General features: G+C 51.1%; 1 protein-coding gene across 1 annotated transcript in view; it reads right to left on the bottom strand.

Moving 5' to 3' along the window:
- The window catches only part of PLB1 (phospholipase B1), a gene marked incomplete at both ends in the record, with an annotated part of 133,960 nt that overhangs the window by 30,860 nt on the left and 85,291 nt on the right, over nt 1–17,809 (bottom strand). The window contains 15 exons of the mRNA XM_084236028.1: nt 224–324; nt 1,099–1,164; nt 2,023–2,103; nt 3,809–3,954; nt 4,525–4,568; nt 8,958–9,022; nt 9,859–9,917; nt 10,595–10,604; nt 11,207–11,245; nt 11,748–11,819; nt 12,187–12,279; nt 12,375–12,479; nt 14,432–14,513; nt 16,589–16,689; nt 17,012–17,077. Of these exons, the coding sequence (XP_084092154.1) occupies nt 224–324; nt 1,099–1,164; nt 2,023–2,103; nt 3,809–3,954; nt 4,525–4,568; nt 8,958–9,022; nt 9,859–9,917; nt 10,595–10,604; nt 11,207–11,245; nt 11,748–11,819; nt 12,187–12,279; nt 12,375–12,479; nt 14,432–14,513; nt 16,589–16,689; nt 17,012–17,077 (1,130 nt within the window). The remainder of the gene's footprint in view (nt 1–223; nt 325–1,098; nt 1,165–2,022; nt 2,104–3,808; nt 3,955–4,524; nt 4,569–8,957; nt 9,023–9,858; nt 9,918–10,594; nt 10,605–11,206; nt 11,246–11,747; nt 11,820–12,186; nt 12,280–12,374; nt 12,480–14,431; nt 14,514–16,588; nt 16,690–17,011; nt 17,078–17,809) is intronic.

Raw genomic sequence — 17,809 nt, 5'->3', positions numbered from 1 at the left:
GACCCCTCCCCCTACGACTCCCCTATACAACAGAGGGCCCACAGGGCACCCTGAGGTTGGCTAAGGTATCTATGGCTCCGACCTCCCAGAAAGCAATAGGCTGGGCAGACCCCGGTGTAGATTTGTGCCCAGCAGCAGAGCAAGTTACAAAGACTCCGAGCAGTGACCGGTGTGTGAGCCAGAGGTGGGAGAGCGCTTCTCCCGGGCATCAGCTCCTGCCTACCTGGCCTGCTTCACTGGGCACTTGCTTGGGTTGTCCTGGAACACCTGCCGGACGATGCTGGGGTTCATGAAGTCCACAAGGTTGACCAGGGATTTGGGTACCTAAAGACGAGGCTGCTGGTGAGAGACCTCCTGTGCCTTCTCCCTCAGGCTGCGCTAGGGCCCTGAGAGGTGGGAACTGCTTCCAAGGCCCCTGGAGAACTCTAGCTCAGTTGTCACCAGACTGGGGTTCTGAGGGAGGCGCCCACACAGGGCTAGCACCTAGGGCTGTGCAGGCTGTGACCAGCACTCCTACAGTGGGAGAATATGGCCAACCGGGATCTAAATGCTGAGAGCTCGGCTCCCTCTGGCCATCATTTAGTGACCCCAGGTCCATCAGCTTTACATTGGCGACATGTTTGCCAGGACATTACCAGTGACCTTTTCCCTCCAGCCTAGCCTGGACTGACCATTGAACAGGCCTGGGGGACTCAGCCACCAGAGAAGCATCTGGTTGTCAGTGTGCTCCCTCCCTGACAGCTCACCCTAGCCAGGGTGTGGGAGAGAGCCTGCTGGGCACAAGACTAAAAAGGGGCTGGCTTTGGGCACACGCTCTCGCTGAGTGTAGTGTCCAGCCCAAAGAACCCCCAGCTGCTACCACCAGGGACTGCCCAGGGCAGTGGGACAGGGAGGGAATGCGCAGTGCACACACGGGCTGACTCCATGTGGAATGAGGCTTCCCTGGGGGTAGGGCCCAATTCTGGAAAGGGCAGGAATGCATGCCCTTGGCTCTCTGCTTCAGGGAAGGGCGATTCCCATTGTTCTTCCCCATCTGCTTTTACTGGCCCCCCTTCCCTTACTTGAGCTACTTCCAGATTGAGGGAACCTCCCACCCACCTTTTCACGCAGAGTGTCCAAGGCCTCACGGAGATGGGTCAAAAATTTGTCTGCAGAATACTCGACCTGGGAGGGGGAGGGAGGGAGAGAGAGGAGACACTGGTTAGGGGGAGAGAGTGGAGGGGCACTTGTACGTCTCCCTCTGCCTCCAAGGAACTTTCTCTCTCTGGTGTCTAGCTGTGACCAGCTCAGGTCAGATTTTGAGATGAACAGCATCCTATTGGCTGCTGTCAAAGATGGGCCAGCCAGAAGGCTCGGCCCTGCCACCAGAGCTTTATTTCAGCAGCAGAAGGTAGAGTCCTCCTTCTTACTGCTTGGATCTGGTGTCTTTTGTTTCTGAATTCTCTGGGATGTAAGAGAGGGGACTAGAACATGTATCAGCCACCTGCGACCTCATACCACCTGAGATACAGAGGAGCAGCCAGAAACCTGAAGGCCAGGGGCTAAGAAGTGTGCGGGCAGGTTTGCTCATGTGCATGATGGTGAATTGTGCTTGTGCATGTTCACACATAGTTGTAGCTGGACAGTCAGAGGGCTGGTTCTAGGTACTGTTCCTTTTTTAAAATTAAAAAAATATATATTTATTTATTTATACAAGCATTGGGTACAGTCAGAAGCGCGGGAGGGTGAGAGAATTCACCAGAGCCAGAGCAGGAAACAGAATAGGCAGACTGATGATACACTGCTGAGGGGATCAGCAGGTGGCAGGAGAGGTTTGCGCACCATGTGGGACCCTCACCCAGTGGCCAGGAATCATCCAGCAGCCAGGGATCGAACTGGCGCTGCAGAGGCTGTGGGCAGCTTCGCAACCCAGCATTCAATCACTGCGCCACCGGGGAGGCCCTCTAGGTACTGTTCTTAAAGAGAAACTCCAAGGCCTAAGATCAAAGCCAGGAGCAGAAGGTCTGGTGCCAGCCCCATTACCGGATTCTTGCAGAATTCACATAAATCACTGGCTCCAATCATCACCGTGATGACCTTCCAGCTTTCATTAGGTTTGACTCTCTGCACAGAGGGAAGAAAATGGATGATTTCCAACAAACAAATGAATAAAACCATTACAGCTCTAGGAAATCCATTTTTTTGCCCACTTGAAATAATAGAATTGAATCTCAGACTTGAAGGAATTGGAGACATTTATAGACCACAGAATCTGAGCATCAGGCGGGACTTCAAGGTCATTGTGACCAGCCACAAACCTCCTCCCCACTGACATAGTCTCCTCCAGAGGGCTTCCTGCAGGGACTGCCCTACCACTGCTTGAATGCCTCTGCTGACGGGGGACTTACTGCTTCTCCCAGCAGACCATTTCATTTGCAGACATTGGGTGAGGGGTAAGATCAGTGTTTAAAAATAAACCCATAAATCTGACTCACATGGTCAGTTTTCATCTTCTGTGCCAGAGCCTGAACTTGATTCTTTAAATCCCTGAGGAGGAGAGGATATCAGTCTTGTTCGTGAATGGCACCCAAAGTTTTTCCTCTTAACGGGCCTGCACTGGCGTTTTCCATGGCGTTATCCCTACTGTATGAGGCAGCAGGGATCTGACTCAGGGATGAGGAGTGACTTGCCTGTTCTGGAATTATTACCACAAATAACCCTCTGAAAAGCCAGTCATGTGTTTGCCCTAAAGTTGTAGTCAAAAGGGTTCTGCCAATTACCTATCTGTTGCTCACCAATTCCTCCCTAGGACTCCACATGCAAACTGTCTTTTAGGATTCCCTGCTAGGAAGCTATTTGAAGGGCTGATACAGATTGTGTAATTAGACGTATGAAAGTTTTAACATGCTTTCCCTTTCACCCTGGCTGCCAGGCAGCTGGGTTTGATGATTCAGGCACAATCGCCACAAAAAACCTCACACTGACAGTTTCCTCCTCTCCCCCACCCCCTACTCCATTCCCTGCAGAGGCTGTGATTTTTTTCTCTTACATGTTACATTTTGTAAACTATCTAAATGCTTGAGATGAGGGAGATGAGGAATAAACATAAACTGTTCATATGTCTGGGTTTATAATTTCTGGAAGCACTAGATCCTGGGCACTCAAGCTCCCCACTAGTTCAGGACCCAGTTACAGGCCTGGGTGAGATGGATTCACAGTCCCCACCAGTCCCCAGATGTCTCTATCACCAAGAAAGTTCTTCGCAGGCTGGGCACGCAGGTCTGGGGGCCGCACCCATGCCAGAGTGTGTGTGCCTGAGTCTCAGCCGCTGGCCCAGGAGCTGCATGGACCAAGGACACACAGGCTGTCTGGGCTTCTTGGGACATCCTCCTAAGAGGCTGGGAAGTTCTGTTTTGCTGTCTCTGGCTTCTCATTTCCTGTTAGCTCTGTGACAGGCTAGGGACAGGACATGGCTCGGTACCCCAGAGCCCTATGAGGCTGGAGACTGGCTTGCTCATCCACTTGGCAGGCATTCCCTGATCTTTTGGGAGAACTGCCTTTTGTGGGACTTGGAGAGCGTGAATCTCTTTAGCACCACTGTCCAGTGGTTAAGTTTGAAAAAATCAGAGGTAGGTCCATCAATCAAGTAATTAGAACACGCTGCACAGAAGCAAGGGCAGGAGTTCCATCTCTAGGGGCTCACTCCTTGCCAAGTTCCAGCCACTCCACCTTAGTCACAGGCCGCCAGGGCAGAGCAGCGTGAGGCTCTCAATTCTGCACTACACAGAGGGCGGCACCATCACCCTCAAGGAGACATTGTGGGTCCCGCTCCCGACCCCCTGGGCCCTGCTCCCCAAGTGGCATACTTAGCCAGGGCGTTAGGAACAGCCTGATTGAAGAAGGCATTTTGGCTATTGACGTCACCCGTGCCCACCGCGAAGCCTATGAGATTTTTGTTGAACTTCCGGAAAATATCTGTAAAAGGAGGGGTACACGGGACACAAAACTCAGGAAGGCAGGCCAGGGCACCATCTAGGGCCCCCCACTGGGCTACATTTCCATCCTATCAGGTCAGGGGGAGGCAGGCCAGGGTAAGTAGTGAAGAGGAGCAAGTGCCAAGCTGGAGCTAGGGTCTCTGAACTGAAAAGACTTGATGACAGGCTGGGCCAAGGCAGCAAGGAGAGCTTCTCAATTTTTCCTTTTTTTTTTTTTTTAAATTTTTTTTTTTACAGTTCACAATGCTACAAATATTATTTCATCTGATTGTCTCAGCACCTTGTTGAACAAATCAGAAGGTTTGGTAACTTGCCCTGAGTCATCTGGTTAAGCATACAGACGGGCTAAGGTTTGATCCCAGGTCCCCAGGCTCCAGTGCTTACTCCACGCTCTTCAGCTGCCTGTCCTTGGGCCTCTCCTAACTCAAGGGTAGATGTTTTTTTCTTCCTTTCTTAGCTAAAAGGCACTGTCAGGAAGTGGGGAGTGGGGAGGGTGGGGATGTGTCATAAGGCAGGGACGGGCAGACACAGGTCCCTGGTGGTTACTTACTGGCTAAGGTGCTCACGTTCTCCAGGTAGCCATCCCCTCCTGCACTGTAGGGAATGAGAGAGCCAGAGTCTATGAAACCTGCAAAGGAGCGCCCCAGTGCCAGGAGTGCCAGGAAGATGGGCCAGACCCATTTTATTTTAAGGGTTTCAGAGAAAATTGGAATTCCCCAATGGGTTGGTTCACCTTAAATCCAGCATTTGGAGGCCAAAGAGAGCTGTTTCTTCCCTCCCCCAAATAAGGAGGGAGGGCAAGTGGCTGAGAACAAGCACTCATGGGGCACCTGGCATCTCCCAGCAAGCAGACAAGGTAAGTGTGACTATCACTTTTACCAAGGTACACAGGGGTTAAATTCCAAAGGAAATGAAAATCTGTAAAGGTCACCCCAAACCAGCCTGAGCTGGAAACCTTTAGATAACCTCACCTCTGCCTCTGCCCCAGTCAGGGACATGTTACTGGAAGGTGCAGAGGCCTCTTCCTGCCTCCAACGCCCCGTCTACTTCATCTGAGCTAATCTAGATTTGTGGCCCTCAATCTGACCTCAAGACAAGTGGGAGGCAAGGAGAGAAGCATTTCCATTTCAACAAGCCCAAAGTTCCGATGTACCGTATTTATTGTTACCTTTCTTCCGTACCTCCTGCCTCAATCCCAGCATGTTCTTCTAGGCCAGTAGATTTTGAGAATATGGAGTTAGCATCCAGTTCATCAGTAGAAACTTCCAAAGGACAGGTCACCAAAGTTATGACTGTTTCTCATTCAAAGAATGCTTGGTATAAAGTTGTCCTTCAAAGAATGCTTGGAATGAATTTGTTTTATTACACACCAGGGTGGTCTAGGGCTCATGTCAAAGGCAGGCAAGCAACCCCAGAAGGCAGGGAGAGAACAGTAAGACCTGCCCTTCCATATCACTTAGGATCCCTCTTCCTCTTCCCATCAGGTGTTGGAACCTAGCCAGGCCAGTGGCTGGGCGTCTATTTGAATTTCTGCATGAAGCGACTGTTTTAGCTGTTTCCTGAACTTCTTTTCCTTGGACTAAAGACACTTAACAGAATACTTTATGCTTAAATGGACATTTTATATCCAAACGGCTTCTCCAGTCACTGTGTTTTAACTCTGCCCTCTTTTGCACTGTCAATAAACTCATAAGCATAGAGACATGCATAGATACCCACACATACAGTATCCTCACTTGAAATTTCTTACCTAAAGAGATATTTTTGTTCTAAAACAAATGTGGTGATTAATCAAGACCATCTACAGAAATCTCTCTGAGCCCATTCTAGAGTGACTATTTCCAGAAGAAAATAGAGAATTATATAAACATGGAGGAACGTGTATCTGAGCCCTCATGTTGATCAAAACTATATGAAACATGAAAGAAAATAAACCATCTAAACAGTCTAGGTGAGACCATTGTAACAGGGTGGTCCCCAGGAAAGGGGGAGGTTCCAGGTTCCCTGCCCCACCCAAGGGAGGGTGGAGCTGAGCAGGAAGAGGATGGGCTGCAGAAGAGACTGAGGAAGGAAGCAGGATGGAGCCAGGAGACACGTGAAGAAACTGCACTTGTCTTTTGGTCGTGGACTGGGTGACACAGATGTGGGTGAGACCCGTGGGGAGGTGACCATGGCAGCTTTTATCTTGATGTTGATTTTGCTCTTTTCCTTCCAGGCTTGTCTGGTTGTTTCTGATCCTTTTCTGTGGGTCCCCACTGGAAGGTGCTTTAGACTTGTGGCAGGCTTTGGGGCCTTGCTCTGGGCCAATCCCATTTGGATGGACTTTTACCCACGAGGGGACGGGTAACTTTGGGTGCTTCATTTAGAAACTAGACTCTTTGCCTTACCTGTATTGTTTCCTAGTTTTATTAAAGTTCCTCCCCATTAAAGTCTCCTATGTTTTGTGTTGATGCGGCGGATGGCAGAACCCATTTAGAATAGGCAGGTTTGCGGGGTTTGGGCTGCCCCTGTCCCTGTCCTATAACACCCTCAGATTCATGTAATTTATATCACACCAGTGGTTGTATCTTACATACGTGCCAAAGGAAGCACAGAGCAGATGCTTAATACCATTTATTAAAGGCATTCTAGTAAAACGAGATTGCGTTCCTTAGTGATAGGACAAAGTAATGTTTTTTTTGGCAAGAGAATCTTACTGTGGTCCAGTAAGCACAGGCAAGCAAACTTATTTCAGTGGAAGAAAAGTCAAAGCCCTAAAGCCCCCCTGGGCCTGCCGTAGTGGTCAAGCCAGCCAGAGCTGGGGCCTTTCACAGCTTATGATTCTCACAGCTTAAGCAGTTTGGAAATATAGCCAAACCTACTTCTGCAGATCCTGCTAACAGCTCCCCATCTCCCAAGAATGCTGGGTCTAATTCCCCTCCATCTAACTCCATGAGGTCCACTTCCTGCTTTTTTGGAGGAAGAGGTTCAAATTGTGCTTTTAATTTACCTAAAATCATTAATTGTCCAGTATTTCCAATCTAGAGGCTTTAACAGCTTCAGAAAATTGCTTTTCTGAGATCAGCCTACTACATGTACATTTCCCAAAGGATACCAATATTGTGAATAAAGAAAGAGTTCTGGGATTTCAGGAAAACACTGGAAGAAACAGTTGCAATTTCAAGAGTTCTTCAGATAGGGCTGCTTAACATGCTAACATCACATGAATTCCCCTGAGGAATAATATAGTAGGGAGTGTTTCCCAAAAATTCCTTCTTCAGGAATGTGTCTGGGCTAGTGTTCCATAGAACGTACTTTGGAAAACACTAGTCATTGTTCTACCAATGCCAAACTGTTGATCAGAGGCTGACCCACAGCCTTCCTCTTCAACACAGGTGGATCACGGGGTAGGTATTTGAAATATTTAGAACAGGTAAAGGGCTTAAAGGGAAGTTAGAACTAGAAGATTGAAACATGAGGCCTTGCTCAATCTCACTTCTAGGAAAAAACAGAGCAATGACTGATGCTGTCCACTGTTTCAGAGAGAAACATTTAGCAGAAGATCAGATCACTTGTTTGGATCTGAATCTCAGGAATGGAGTATTGTCTAGTCAGGCAGATCTCTCTTCCCCAGACAGCACCACCAGGTGGCTTATCTGCCATCTGTTGGCTGACTTGTCTCCTTTATCTTCCATTTTCCTTCTCTATAAGGAGAGGTCATTGCCTTTAGCTAAGGCCAAAAGCCGCATTCACCCCCTCAGGCATTTTCTTTGTGCTAATAGGCCCTGCTTTTTTGTCACTCTGGCTTTTCTATTTCTCACAGCCCCAGCACATTTGGGCAGAGTGGTCAGGAGGCCCCAGGCCTTTCGGGAGGGGGTGTGGGGACCTGGGAAGCTGGGAGGCATTCACCTAGGCAATCAGGGGGTAATGTCCTCATGCAACCAACTCCCTGGATCCAATCCCACGAGGGTACAGGCTGGGCGAGGACCTCTTTCCTGTCCAGGAAAATCTTTCTTCCTGGCACTTTCCTCCAGGTTAAGCAGAGAGAACTGTCATAGTCTGGACTGCCTCCATGCTGTTCCCTCTCATTTTCTTGGAAGAAACATTTCATTTACATTCACGCTGACGGAAAGGGAGGGCCTGGCCTTGCATGCCTGGATAGCCCGACTTCTCATTAGCACCCTGCCCTCTTGTGGCTGACTGTGGTGTCGTCTCCCACCCCAACACATTCTGAGCAAATCTCCAACAACTTGAAGGCATAGTAAACACGAACAGCATCAGGAATGAAAGAAACTTAATAATTCCCACGCCCAACCATTCGCCTGACGCAACTTGAGCTTATCTGCCTCCGTGTCTGCTCTGCCCTCTGGCCCGTTCTCCCTATCACATGGCTGACCTGTCAAGATGAGCCTGGGGTCTACCTTCTCGGTGAAGCCTTGCCACCCCTGCCAGCAAGGTTGGTTATCCCTCTCCTATATTCCTGGAGTGCTCAGGTATCTCTTATTTTAAAAAAAATGCTGGGCACCTAAGCATGAGCCTGTTTCCCCTCACCCACCCATCTCAATGCTCGCTTGGTGCTGGCAGAGGCTCAGTCGTGCCTGGCTGGGGCTTCTGCACACTGTGCACACACTGGTGAAGGCAGAGGGGCGACTACAGAAGGACACGGATAAATACACACAGACAATGTGATGTAGAGACAGCTACACAAGCACATATATGTGCAAACAGGAGGCTGAAGAGTCAGAGATTTGGCGCTTTACATGTTGGATTTGTTAATCCAGAAGTCTGATAAGAATTCTGGTTTTTCTTTCTCTGCACAATTAAAAAAAAGTTTATCAACAGTAAAATAGCATCTCCATTCTCATGTGTTATAAAAATGTTTTCCTTCTGCAAGCCCCTTTCCAGATGTGGTGCTGGCTTTCAGGATAGTTATGCACTTCCAGGAGACAACCTCAGACTCTGGAGGTGAGCACAGGGCAGGGAGGGGACAAAGGTCAACATTACCTGAATGACAGCCCACGATACTGCATGTCAAAGTCATTTGCTCTGAAGTTAATTCCACTGCCAGCCTTTAAAAACAAATCCACAGGAAAACCAGCAAGTCAGAGAAAAGGGAGGCTGTGGGCCAGTCCCCAAGCGCTCAGAGTAGTGTGGACAGAGCCCAGGATTGGGAGTCAGCAGATCCCACCTGCTGGGGTTCTGGGGTACAACTTCCCCAAATCTCAGCTGCCTGGGTGCTGATCTGAGTTCTTGCCCTCCCTGTCTCCAGAGCTTGTTCTATGTCCAAATTGGCTCACAGTGGCAAAAAAGGCTTTTGGAAACTCTACAGGGCTTGCAGATGTGAGACTGTTAAATCATCCCCACCAGTATCATGCTGTCATTTATAAGCATGAAGAAAGAAGCCACAGATTCGAGTGGACTGCCATGGACAGGCTTCTCAGAAGCATCACATTTCTCCTCTTTCCCCCTGGGACAATCTGGAAGGTAATCTCCTGGCCTTAGAAGTGCTACCAGAAAGTGGTGACCTGCAAGGGGAAAACAGCCCTATTTTTGGAACTTAGGAGCAGAGTTTCAGACATAATTGTGGCATTTTTGCTGCTTTCCATGCCGATGCACAGAGGAAATAGGTGTGAAGGTCTGAGCTGCTCATAACATGATAATCCAAAAGGAAAAGCGCACTCACACAGGTAGGCTCAGAAGATTTTTGAGTCCAATGACAAATCTGTTAGGTGTTCAAAACCTCTACTATCTGAGACAATTTAGTTCAGCCCTGAGACAGTGGCTGCAAAATCAAACCACCACCAAGCTCTCCAATGGATGGGACCAGGAGGAAGAAGCTGAATAATGACCCAGACCGGGAGTCGACCCCAGCAAGCCTCCCCACACGGAGCCCGAGAGTTCTTACGATCAGAGAGTCCCCCAAAGCGGCCACAACTTTGATGTCTGCAGCTTTCAGGGAATGCACTGGAAAGACAGACAGACACACTTGAGTTCACAGGGAGAAAGCTACAGTCAGAGTCCAGAGGTTCTTGCTTTAAGCAAGACTGGAAACATGGGCTGCGTGTGCATTTGGGCCATGAGAGACACAACATATGAACTCTGGACCCACTGGGAGAGAGAGGCCGAGGGAGAAAGGATGGGTAGATGGATGGTAGGGCTGGAGCGATGCCAGCTGTGGCCTAAGTGCATGAGAAGATGGGCACCGGACCAGCTGAGATGAGGGGCAGGGTCTGGTGTACAGCCCACTTAGAGCTGGATTCTGGATTTTCACTAAGAATGCAAGAAATGGTCCTCCCAGCCCACTGCCTGTCCACTCTCCTAGAGTGCAGGGAACTCTAGCCTGACTGTAGGAGACAGCAGTGACAGGGTCTGGGGCTCTGTGCTGGGCTTCCCCACACAGAGCTGGTGCCCTCCTGGGATGCCCTTGGCACCTCACCCCTACCTCTGGGCTTCAGTGAGGTCACACCACTGGTCTCCCTCACGTGTGCTCCCATTTACAGGCTGAAGTGGGAGGGCAGCAGACAGCTCCTGGGTGGGCCTCCTGGGCACAGGGTGGAGGGGATAAAGCAGGAGCTCTTCCCAGGTGACCACCCAGGAGGGAGCAAGCAGGTGGCATTTCATTAGCTTATGAAAAGTCTTACCGGAGTGCACCTGGTGGAGGGACAGGGTGTTAGGGGTGTTACCTGAGTCGGGTGGCCAGGCAGAAGCAGCTGTGTCCTTGCATCGCAGGAAACTCCCGTGCTCCTAAGTGTGGGAGAGTGAGTCACAGATCTCAGGGTTGAAATGACCAGACAGGCCGGCTCACCAGAGAGCTCGAACGGGTTCTGGGCCCCACTCTGGGGAGGAGCTAGAAAGGCATTTCAAATCTTCCTAGCTGATTCTGATGATCAGCCAGATTGGGGTCTGCTCACCCAGTTCAGCCCCCCCCCCCCCCATGCCAGAATTAGGGCATCAACAAAAATGGGAAGCCCACACCACCCTCTCCGTCTGCAGCAGCTTTATGAGAGACTAGTTATCCTGTGAACGTCTGGGAGAGGCTGGATTTGAGGGCAGGCGGTCATCAATGGCGCGTGCCCTACCCTCCACCCCATCTAGTGGTGGAGCTGGGTGGACTTTCTAACAGAGTGTGAGTCCCCCTTGGCTATCCATTAGGAACTCCTGCCCATGGCCCACCCAGCACTGCTGAGCCATTCCTGGCTCAGGGGGTGCCCACGCGCTGGCTGGTGAGCCAAAAGGAAAGGACAAGCAGGTACCTCCAGGCTGTTCTTGTAGGTGCGCAGAAATGGCTGGTTCTGTGAGAAGAGGAGGGAGCAATGCAGCACACTCCACTGCTTCCTGCGCAGCTTGCTCTTGCTCAGCCAACCCTCAAGAAGTGCTGACCTCTGCATAACCCCTTTCAGCCCCTCCTGTGCACATTCCTCAGCCCTGGCCTGCTGTGCCCATTGTGCACTAGCTACCCCGATGTTCTCCCCTGCCCCAGCCTTCACAGTGGGAGCTGGGTGCTGATGTCCTGCTCCCCTTCCTGGCTGGAAAGAGCCACATGCAGCCCCATGGTGTGCTGGGGCTCCCCATGACAGGAACTGTGGGGTACCGGCCCCACCACTGGGACTCCCTGGCCACGGTGGGTGTTGTGGATGGCTAGCCTGAGGCTGGAATGGGCAGACAGGTGAACGGGTCTGGGGTGGGGATGAGGACCTGGGATGAAGTGAACTGAGAAACCTTAACGCAAGACTTTAAAAGACTGGAAAGTAGACTTTAGAAACACCCATTAAAAGGATGTGCTTTTCACTCTACCTCTGCTGGACATGAGAGAGGGATCACGCTTTCAAAATTATACTGTTTTGTCTTCTGGCCAACAGGTTCCAGCTAAAGCAAAAAGCAGAAAGATGTCGAGTGAGAAGGAGGGCCAAGCAGGGAGAGGCCAGGATGCAGGGCTGGGGTGGGGAGAGGGGAAATGAATTTTATTATCACTGCTGTTCAGGCAATCACAGCCTAAGGGCTGGGCCTCTGAGGTCCCCTGAAAGTTTCTGGGTCATTTTTTCTATTACTATTAAACTATTTTCTTACATCATTGCTCCTTTTTGTGCAGTATTTGAGTCTCCCCTCAGGTGTAAGCTCCATAGTTCTCCCACCACCACGATCCATCACCCCCCATGACCCATCACCATGGGCTCTGCTCTGGGGCCATCTTTTCGTCAGAGCGAGGGTACCTTGGTCTACGCTGTCCTCTTACCATGTTGTTCCAGAGGGCGCTGGCTGCACGCCCGTGAGCCTTCTTGCTGAAGTGGAAACAGTCAGGCGCAAAGAAAGACTTGTCAGGTAACCCCTGGTCACGGGATGAAAAGCGGACATGTTAGAGAGACACCAGGATGCAACGCTGCTCCCTGCAGCCCCGGGGACCCCTGACGCCCCTTTCTTTACCTGGCTCCTCGGCAAGACAAGTCTTTCAAACAACGGCTGCACAACCACTGTGAAATCATCCCCCGTGTCGTAGCGCCCACTGTCCACCAGCTCGTAGGCCTGGTCCTGTGGGAGGGATAGGGCACAGGTGGGTATGCAGCATCTGCCCACCCTGTGCCATCTCGCCTCCAGAGAATCAAACAGTCTGACCTTTGAGTGAAATCAATTTGCCCCAACTTCTCAGCTGATCAGGAGCCAACTAGCTACTTTCTACATCAGCCTTTATTTTAACCCCTGGCCCAGGCTCTACTCACGTGGCCTAGTTTGAGCTAGGCTGGGAGAAGAGCAGAGAAGGAAAAATCTAAGCATCAGCTTGGCTACCCTTCTAAAGTTATTCTGATGAAAGATGGGGTGGGGAGGCAAATTTGATTGACTTTTGAGGGATAATCCATACATTTCTGTTCTACACTGTTTTAGAAAATCAAAGGTGCACCCACCACGGCAGTGGGTGCTGGTTTATACTGTTCATGTGGGTGTGTGTGAGCACCCGTGCCTTGAAGACCTTTCTAACAGGGTGACAGAGCTGTGGCTTCCACAGCTTCCACTTGGGCCCAGCTCCAGGAGAACCCATTAGCCACTTTGGGCTCTCCCTCCTACCAGGTCTGCCATTTCGCCAGATTTCCACCATTTGGGGTGGAGCCCTGGCTGGAGAGGAGGCAGGATCCCATGCCCGGGGACACCAGTGTGGTCACTGCAGGAGACTCAGGGGCAGCCAGAAAGTGAGCCCACGCCTGTGCTAGGCAGTGCTCACCTTTGACCTCCCAGGGGAATCTCCTCTAGTTACAGAGGCTTGAGTAAGGCCGAAGGGGAAAAGGGAAGGAGCGAAGGTGGCCGCTAAGAAGAGAAGAGGAAGGGACAATACCACAACCTGGCTGTGTGACTTCTCTGGACCTCAATTTGCCCCTCCATCAACAGAGGATGCTCAGCAAGGCCTCGGCCATCTTAAAGTCCCTTCCAGCGCTCCTGGTTACTCTGAGGATCAGTCACAGTGGCTCACAGTAGAAACATGCACACTGGACAAACGCGAGGTAGCACTAGGGTGCCCAGCACACAGTGGCTATCTCCAGGGAGAGTGACGCAAACCATAGCTTTGGCAGGAAGTAGGGATTGAGCGGTTTCTCAGGAAGGTCACGCGCCTTCACAGAGCTGAGCCATGAGCGTCTCCAGGATACCAGGTCAGGGCCTGGGCGCCAGACTTGGAAATAGCTGGCCTCACTAGAGAGGTCAGTGAGAGCAATTGTGGTGAAGAGTTCATCTTGGCTGCTCAGCATCTGAACCTACTTCCTATATTTGAAAAACGCCACCGTATGAAAAGCAGTCTGCTTCCTATGGTAGAAAATGAAAAAGACATATGCTCACTTTCTCAGCGCCCCTCCCAGTGAGGGCCTGAGCATGTGCCCAGTGCTCTTGCAATCAGAGCTCCCGCCCAGGCTTCAGGCTGGAGGACAGCAACAGAAGAATGGAGGAACAGCAAAGTCTATTCTGCTACCAGTGGCAGCTGTACCCTAAAGCAGCTGTGACAGCGCAGTGCATGACGCCTCCACCGGACGAGCTCTTCAGCCAGATTGGACTCTTAGGGCTTGGTCCCTAAGATGCCACGATTCCATAACTTCTAGGGCCTTGTCCTATGACCCTAGCTCACTAGCTCTTCCAGATATTCTGCTGAAATAATAAATCTGCCCAAGTGAACCAGAATTGCATGGTTTTTGTTTTCAGGTGGGCTCTCAGGGCCATCGCCTCGCTGCCAACCACTCCTGCTGTGGGCCATGGAGACACAGGTGCCTGCGGGGCAGGAGGCACAGCGGGGGAGTCATCCCAAGATGATAAGCAGAAGCTCATTCCCCTGAGCTCCAAAGTTCCAACACCCTTGGCAGGTACGGCTGCCCACCCGAGTCTGCAGGGGAGTGGTTCTACTCTAAGGAGTCTGTGAGCTTGAAGGTTGGACCCTGGAAACTATTTGCTGCCCACTCTACCAGGCCTGGAAAGTTACTGGGAGGACAGACCTTTTCTCTGCTTACCTGATACTTCTTGCTCATCTCAGCGAGGAGAGCAAGTTCTGTGGAGTCATCTACAGGCTTCACGACACAGGAACACAAGGCCCTGCTGACCAAAACCAAGGGATACCCCTGCTTCACCAGTCACCACCAGGATGCATGGTGTGGAAACATGGGCTTGAGGTCCAGAACACGCTACACTCGGAGCTATCATGTGCCTGGCTGGCTCACCTAGCCACTGTACCAGATGAAGGTGGAGAATTTCTGACTTGGCTTTGCTTATGGAAATGAGTCACTTATAACATCTGCAGGAGTGACTTCCATGGAGCTGCGCTACCTATGACCATCCAAGGACAGGAAAGTACTGAGAAGGGACACCTCCTCTTAAGTAAGAGTGACAACAACGATAATATTGGCTGCCGTACACGGAATGTTTACTGAGCTGAGAGCTTTATGGGCATTCACTTATTTAAGCCTCTTCATTATTCTAGAAGTTTTATTATCACTGTTCCCATTTTATGGATGAGAAAACTGAGGCTCAGTGTGTCTAGATGCTTTCTCAGGATCATATGGACACTGAGTGTGGGAGGCAGGACTTGAATTCCAGTCTGTCTGGCTGGAAGCTAAGGTCTGGGTGCCCAGTGAAATTGCCTCTGTGTAAGCCGGAGGCTCTGAATTTGCAGATCAGTTTACAGATTGGCAAGCTTGGGCTTGCGTGATGAGATGATACTTGTAGATGGCTAAGGCAGACTGGGCACCAAGGACAGCACAACCACTGGAGTTCAGAGCCCTGGAGGGTAGCAGGGCAAGGTGACACTGAATCTGCTGAGCCTGACGGTGACTTGGCTATTTTGGATCTGAAGAATGAACCTAGCAAATGCCTGCTCTGAACCTTTAGCTTTAATTAACTAGAAACCCTGCAGTGACTGCGAGCAAGAGACTTTTGGGTGAGCTGTTCTAGAATGGAATAAATACGCTGAATTCCCCTTTCCCCCCCTCTTCCAGTGACCCAGTGACTGGAGAAAGTGGGAGCCAGGGGGTGAGTCAGCAGCTGAAAATAGCACTCCTGACATCACCCGCGTTAATAGGTGTGTGTCATGCAGTGCCTGAACTTCCTCTGTCCAGCATCCTCAGGCCTTCTTGGGGGGGCAGGGTAGGGGGGGTTGAGAAGGGAGGGGGTGGGGACCGTGCAGTTTGGGCCTCCAGCTGAGGTTTGGCATGGATCTTCAGGGGAACAGCCAAGACACCCCTGGATCTCTAAGAGCAAATCTGGTACTTGTGAATTATTCAGTCATTCAGCAAACAATTGCTGAGTCCCTATACTGTGCTCACAGTGACTCAGAGTCTGGCGATGGGAGAGAGGCGGGTGAATAATTACCACATAATCTGCTCAGGGCTGTGGTGGGGGCCTGTGAAAAGAGAACTATAGACCTGGGGTGTGTATGTGTACATGTGTATGTGCGTGTATATGTGTGGAACAAAGTATGTGTGGAACAAAGTGACCAGGACTAATGGTCAGAGGAGATTTTACTGGAAGGATCGCTGTGAGAAATGCTGTTGTTTGGTTTAGAAGGACGTTGCATTGTCAAGGGTGGTGAGTTGTGTACTCCAGAGGAGGCGCCATCTTGGCCGGCTCTGGAGGCTGGGGGTGTGAAGACCTCTCAGGGCCTTCCTGTCCTCTAGATTCTGCTGATTCTGACTTGACCTTCCTCTCTTCTAGGATCGATAACTACCTGACACTTGTGAATGCCTACCCTGGAGTACTCACACTAAATAGACTCCTGCTATCCTAGAAATGGGTGGAGAAGGGACGATGGGAAAGCCCCTGAACACATGTAAAAGTAGATGATAGCAGTGGCTTGGTGACCCTAGCCTGGTCCCTGCCAGCCCACTCCACCCCTCGTGCTTTACTCCTCCCTCCCTGGAGGACTGAAGAACGGCCTGTTTGCCATGACCACAGACGTGTGGGTGGGGGTAATGCATGCTGCAAGCACAGCTGAGGCTCGTATTGGCATCGCAGAAACCCTGGGATGGCCCCTCCATTAGGCCTTGTCAAGTTAGAAAATGGGGTGGCCTCACCACGCCTTACACGTCTGCTTTGGGTTTTCTAACTGGTTAGAGTCACTTCCTGCCAAGGTCCCGTGGTCTTTTTGAGAACAGGGGGAGGAATTTCCATCTCACGCCATGAGTTGCAGTGGGCAGCGGAGCCTCCTCTCCTTGTACAGCTCCCTCAGGCAGATAATCTCCATCGTATTTACCAGGTTCACAAATGTCCGAGGAACCTGAGCAGGGGTGAGATCAGTCCTTGAGGGGATCTAGGCTGGGCAGCTCCAGGCTCCTGCTGGATATCAGGTCTATGGCCTTTCATCTGGTTGGCCCACTCCCTCCTCCCTCTCACCCCCCTCTTGTCTGCTCTCCATGGACACCTATATGCAGGGTTACTGGGACCGTGAACTGGTGGTATGGCCCGTGCTGGTCTCCAGGTAAAGGGGACCTGGCAGGGAGATCTCAAGGAGGAAACCAGAGCTGCCTTTAGGTGAGTTCTGAGGCCCAAGAAGGAGTGTGGTTTTGCTGCTCAGAGGCCGCTTGGCCCAGTCTCCGTACCTCAGTATGGAGGATGTCCAGAGCATTCCGGACGTTGAACATGACATGTTCAGGAGAATGAAATTGCTGCAGGAAGAGGAAATGTCTCTAACACCACTTATCACCCAATCTCTCTGCAGATCAGGGCCACTTCCTCTCCCGTTGTCCCCTCCTCCTGTATTTCAGCCGGGGTGGGCAACATTAAAACAGAGGTTTGCCTTGGGGGCCTCAAGGCCCACCAGACCCACCCCACTGTCTCTGGGCTAGGCACGGTTGTAAGCCTATCTTCTGCATGGAGCTACAGAAAGTTCTGGACCCACTTGCATATTAGGAAAGGCACATCCCGTTTCTGGGCTCCTCTAAAGCGGGGTATTGGAGCAGACAAGTGCTCAGATCTTCTGCAGCTTGAACGTCTTCCTGCCCCGTGATCTGATCTCTGCCTAGAGCCTCACATGCCTGGGGCCACCTTCTGACCCAATTAGGTAAGATAATGGGAAGGGAAGAGGGTTCTGTGAAAGCCCCTCCCCCAAGCATAAATACTACATTTTATGAGTCATTTCTCCTGATCTCAATAAATGTGGTTTTAAAACTTTTTTAAAAAGCCCTGAGATCCTTTCTCTGAAGGAAGCACAACCAAGAGCCCGGCTCTAGCCCAGGTCAAGGCTGGGCCCCAGGGAGTGAGACACACCTTCCCTCTCAGCCCCAAGGCCCCATTGTGGCCCGTCACACCACAGTTGAAACCCTGGTGACCTTGATGCCAGGAAGGTAGGCTGAGGGGCTGGGGTGAGATGGGGTTGGGGGGGCAGAGGCCCCCAGGCT

This window comes from Talpa europaea (genome assembly GCF_964194135.1).
Source record: "Talpa europaea genome assembly, chromosome: 6".
Classification (NCBI taxonomy): Eukaryota; Metazoa; Chordata; class Mammalia; order Eulipotyphla; family Talpidae; genus Talpa; species Talpa europaea.
This window is presented reverse-complemented; position numbering and strand designations above follow the sequence as displayed.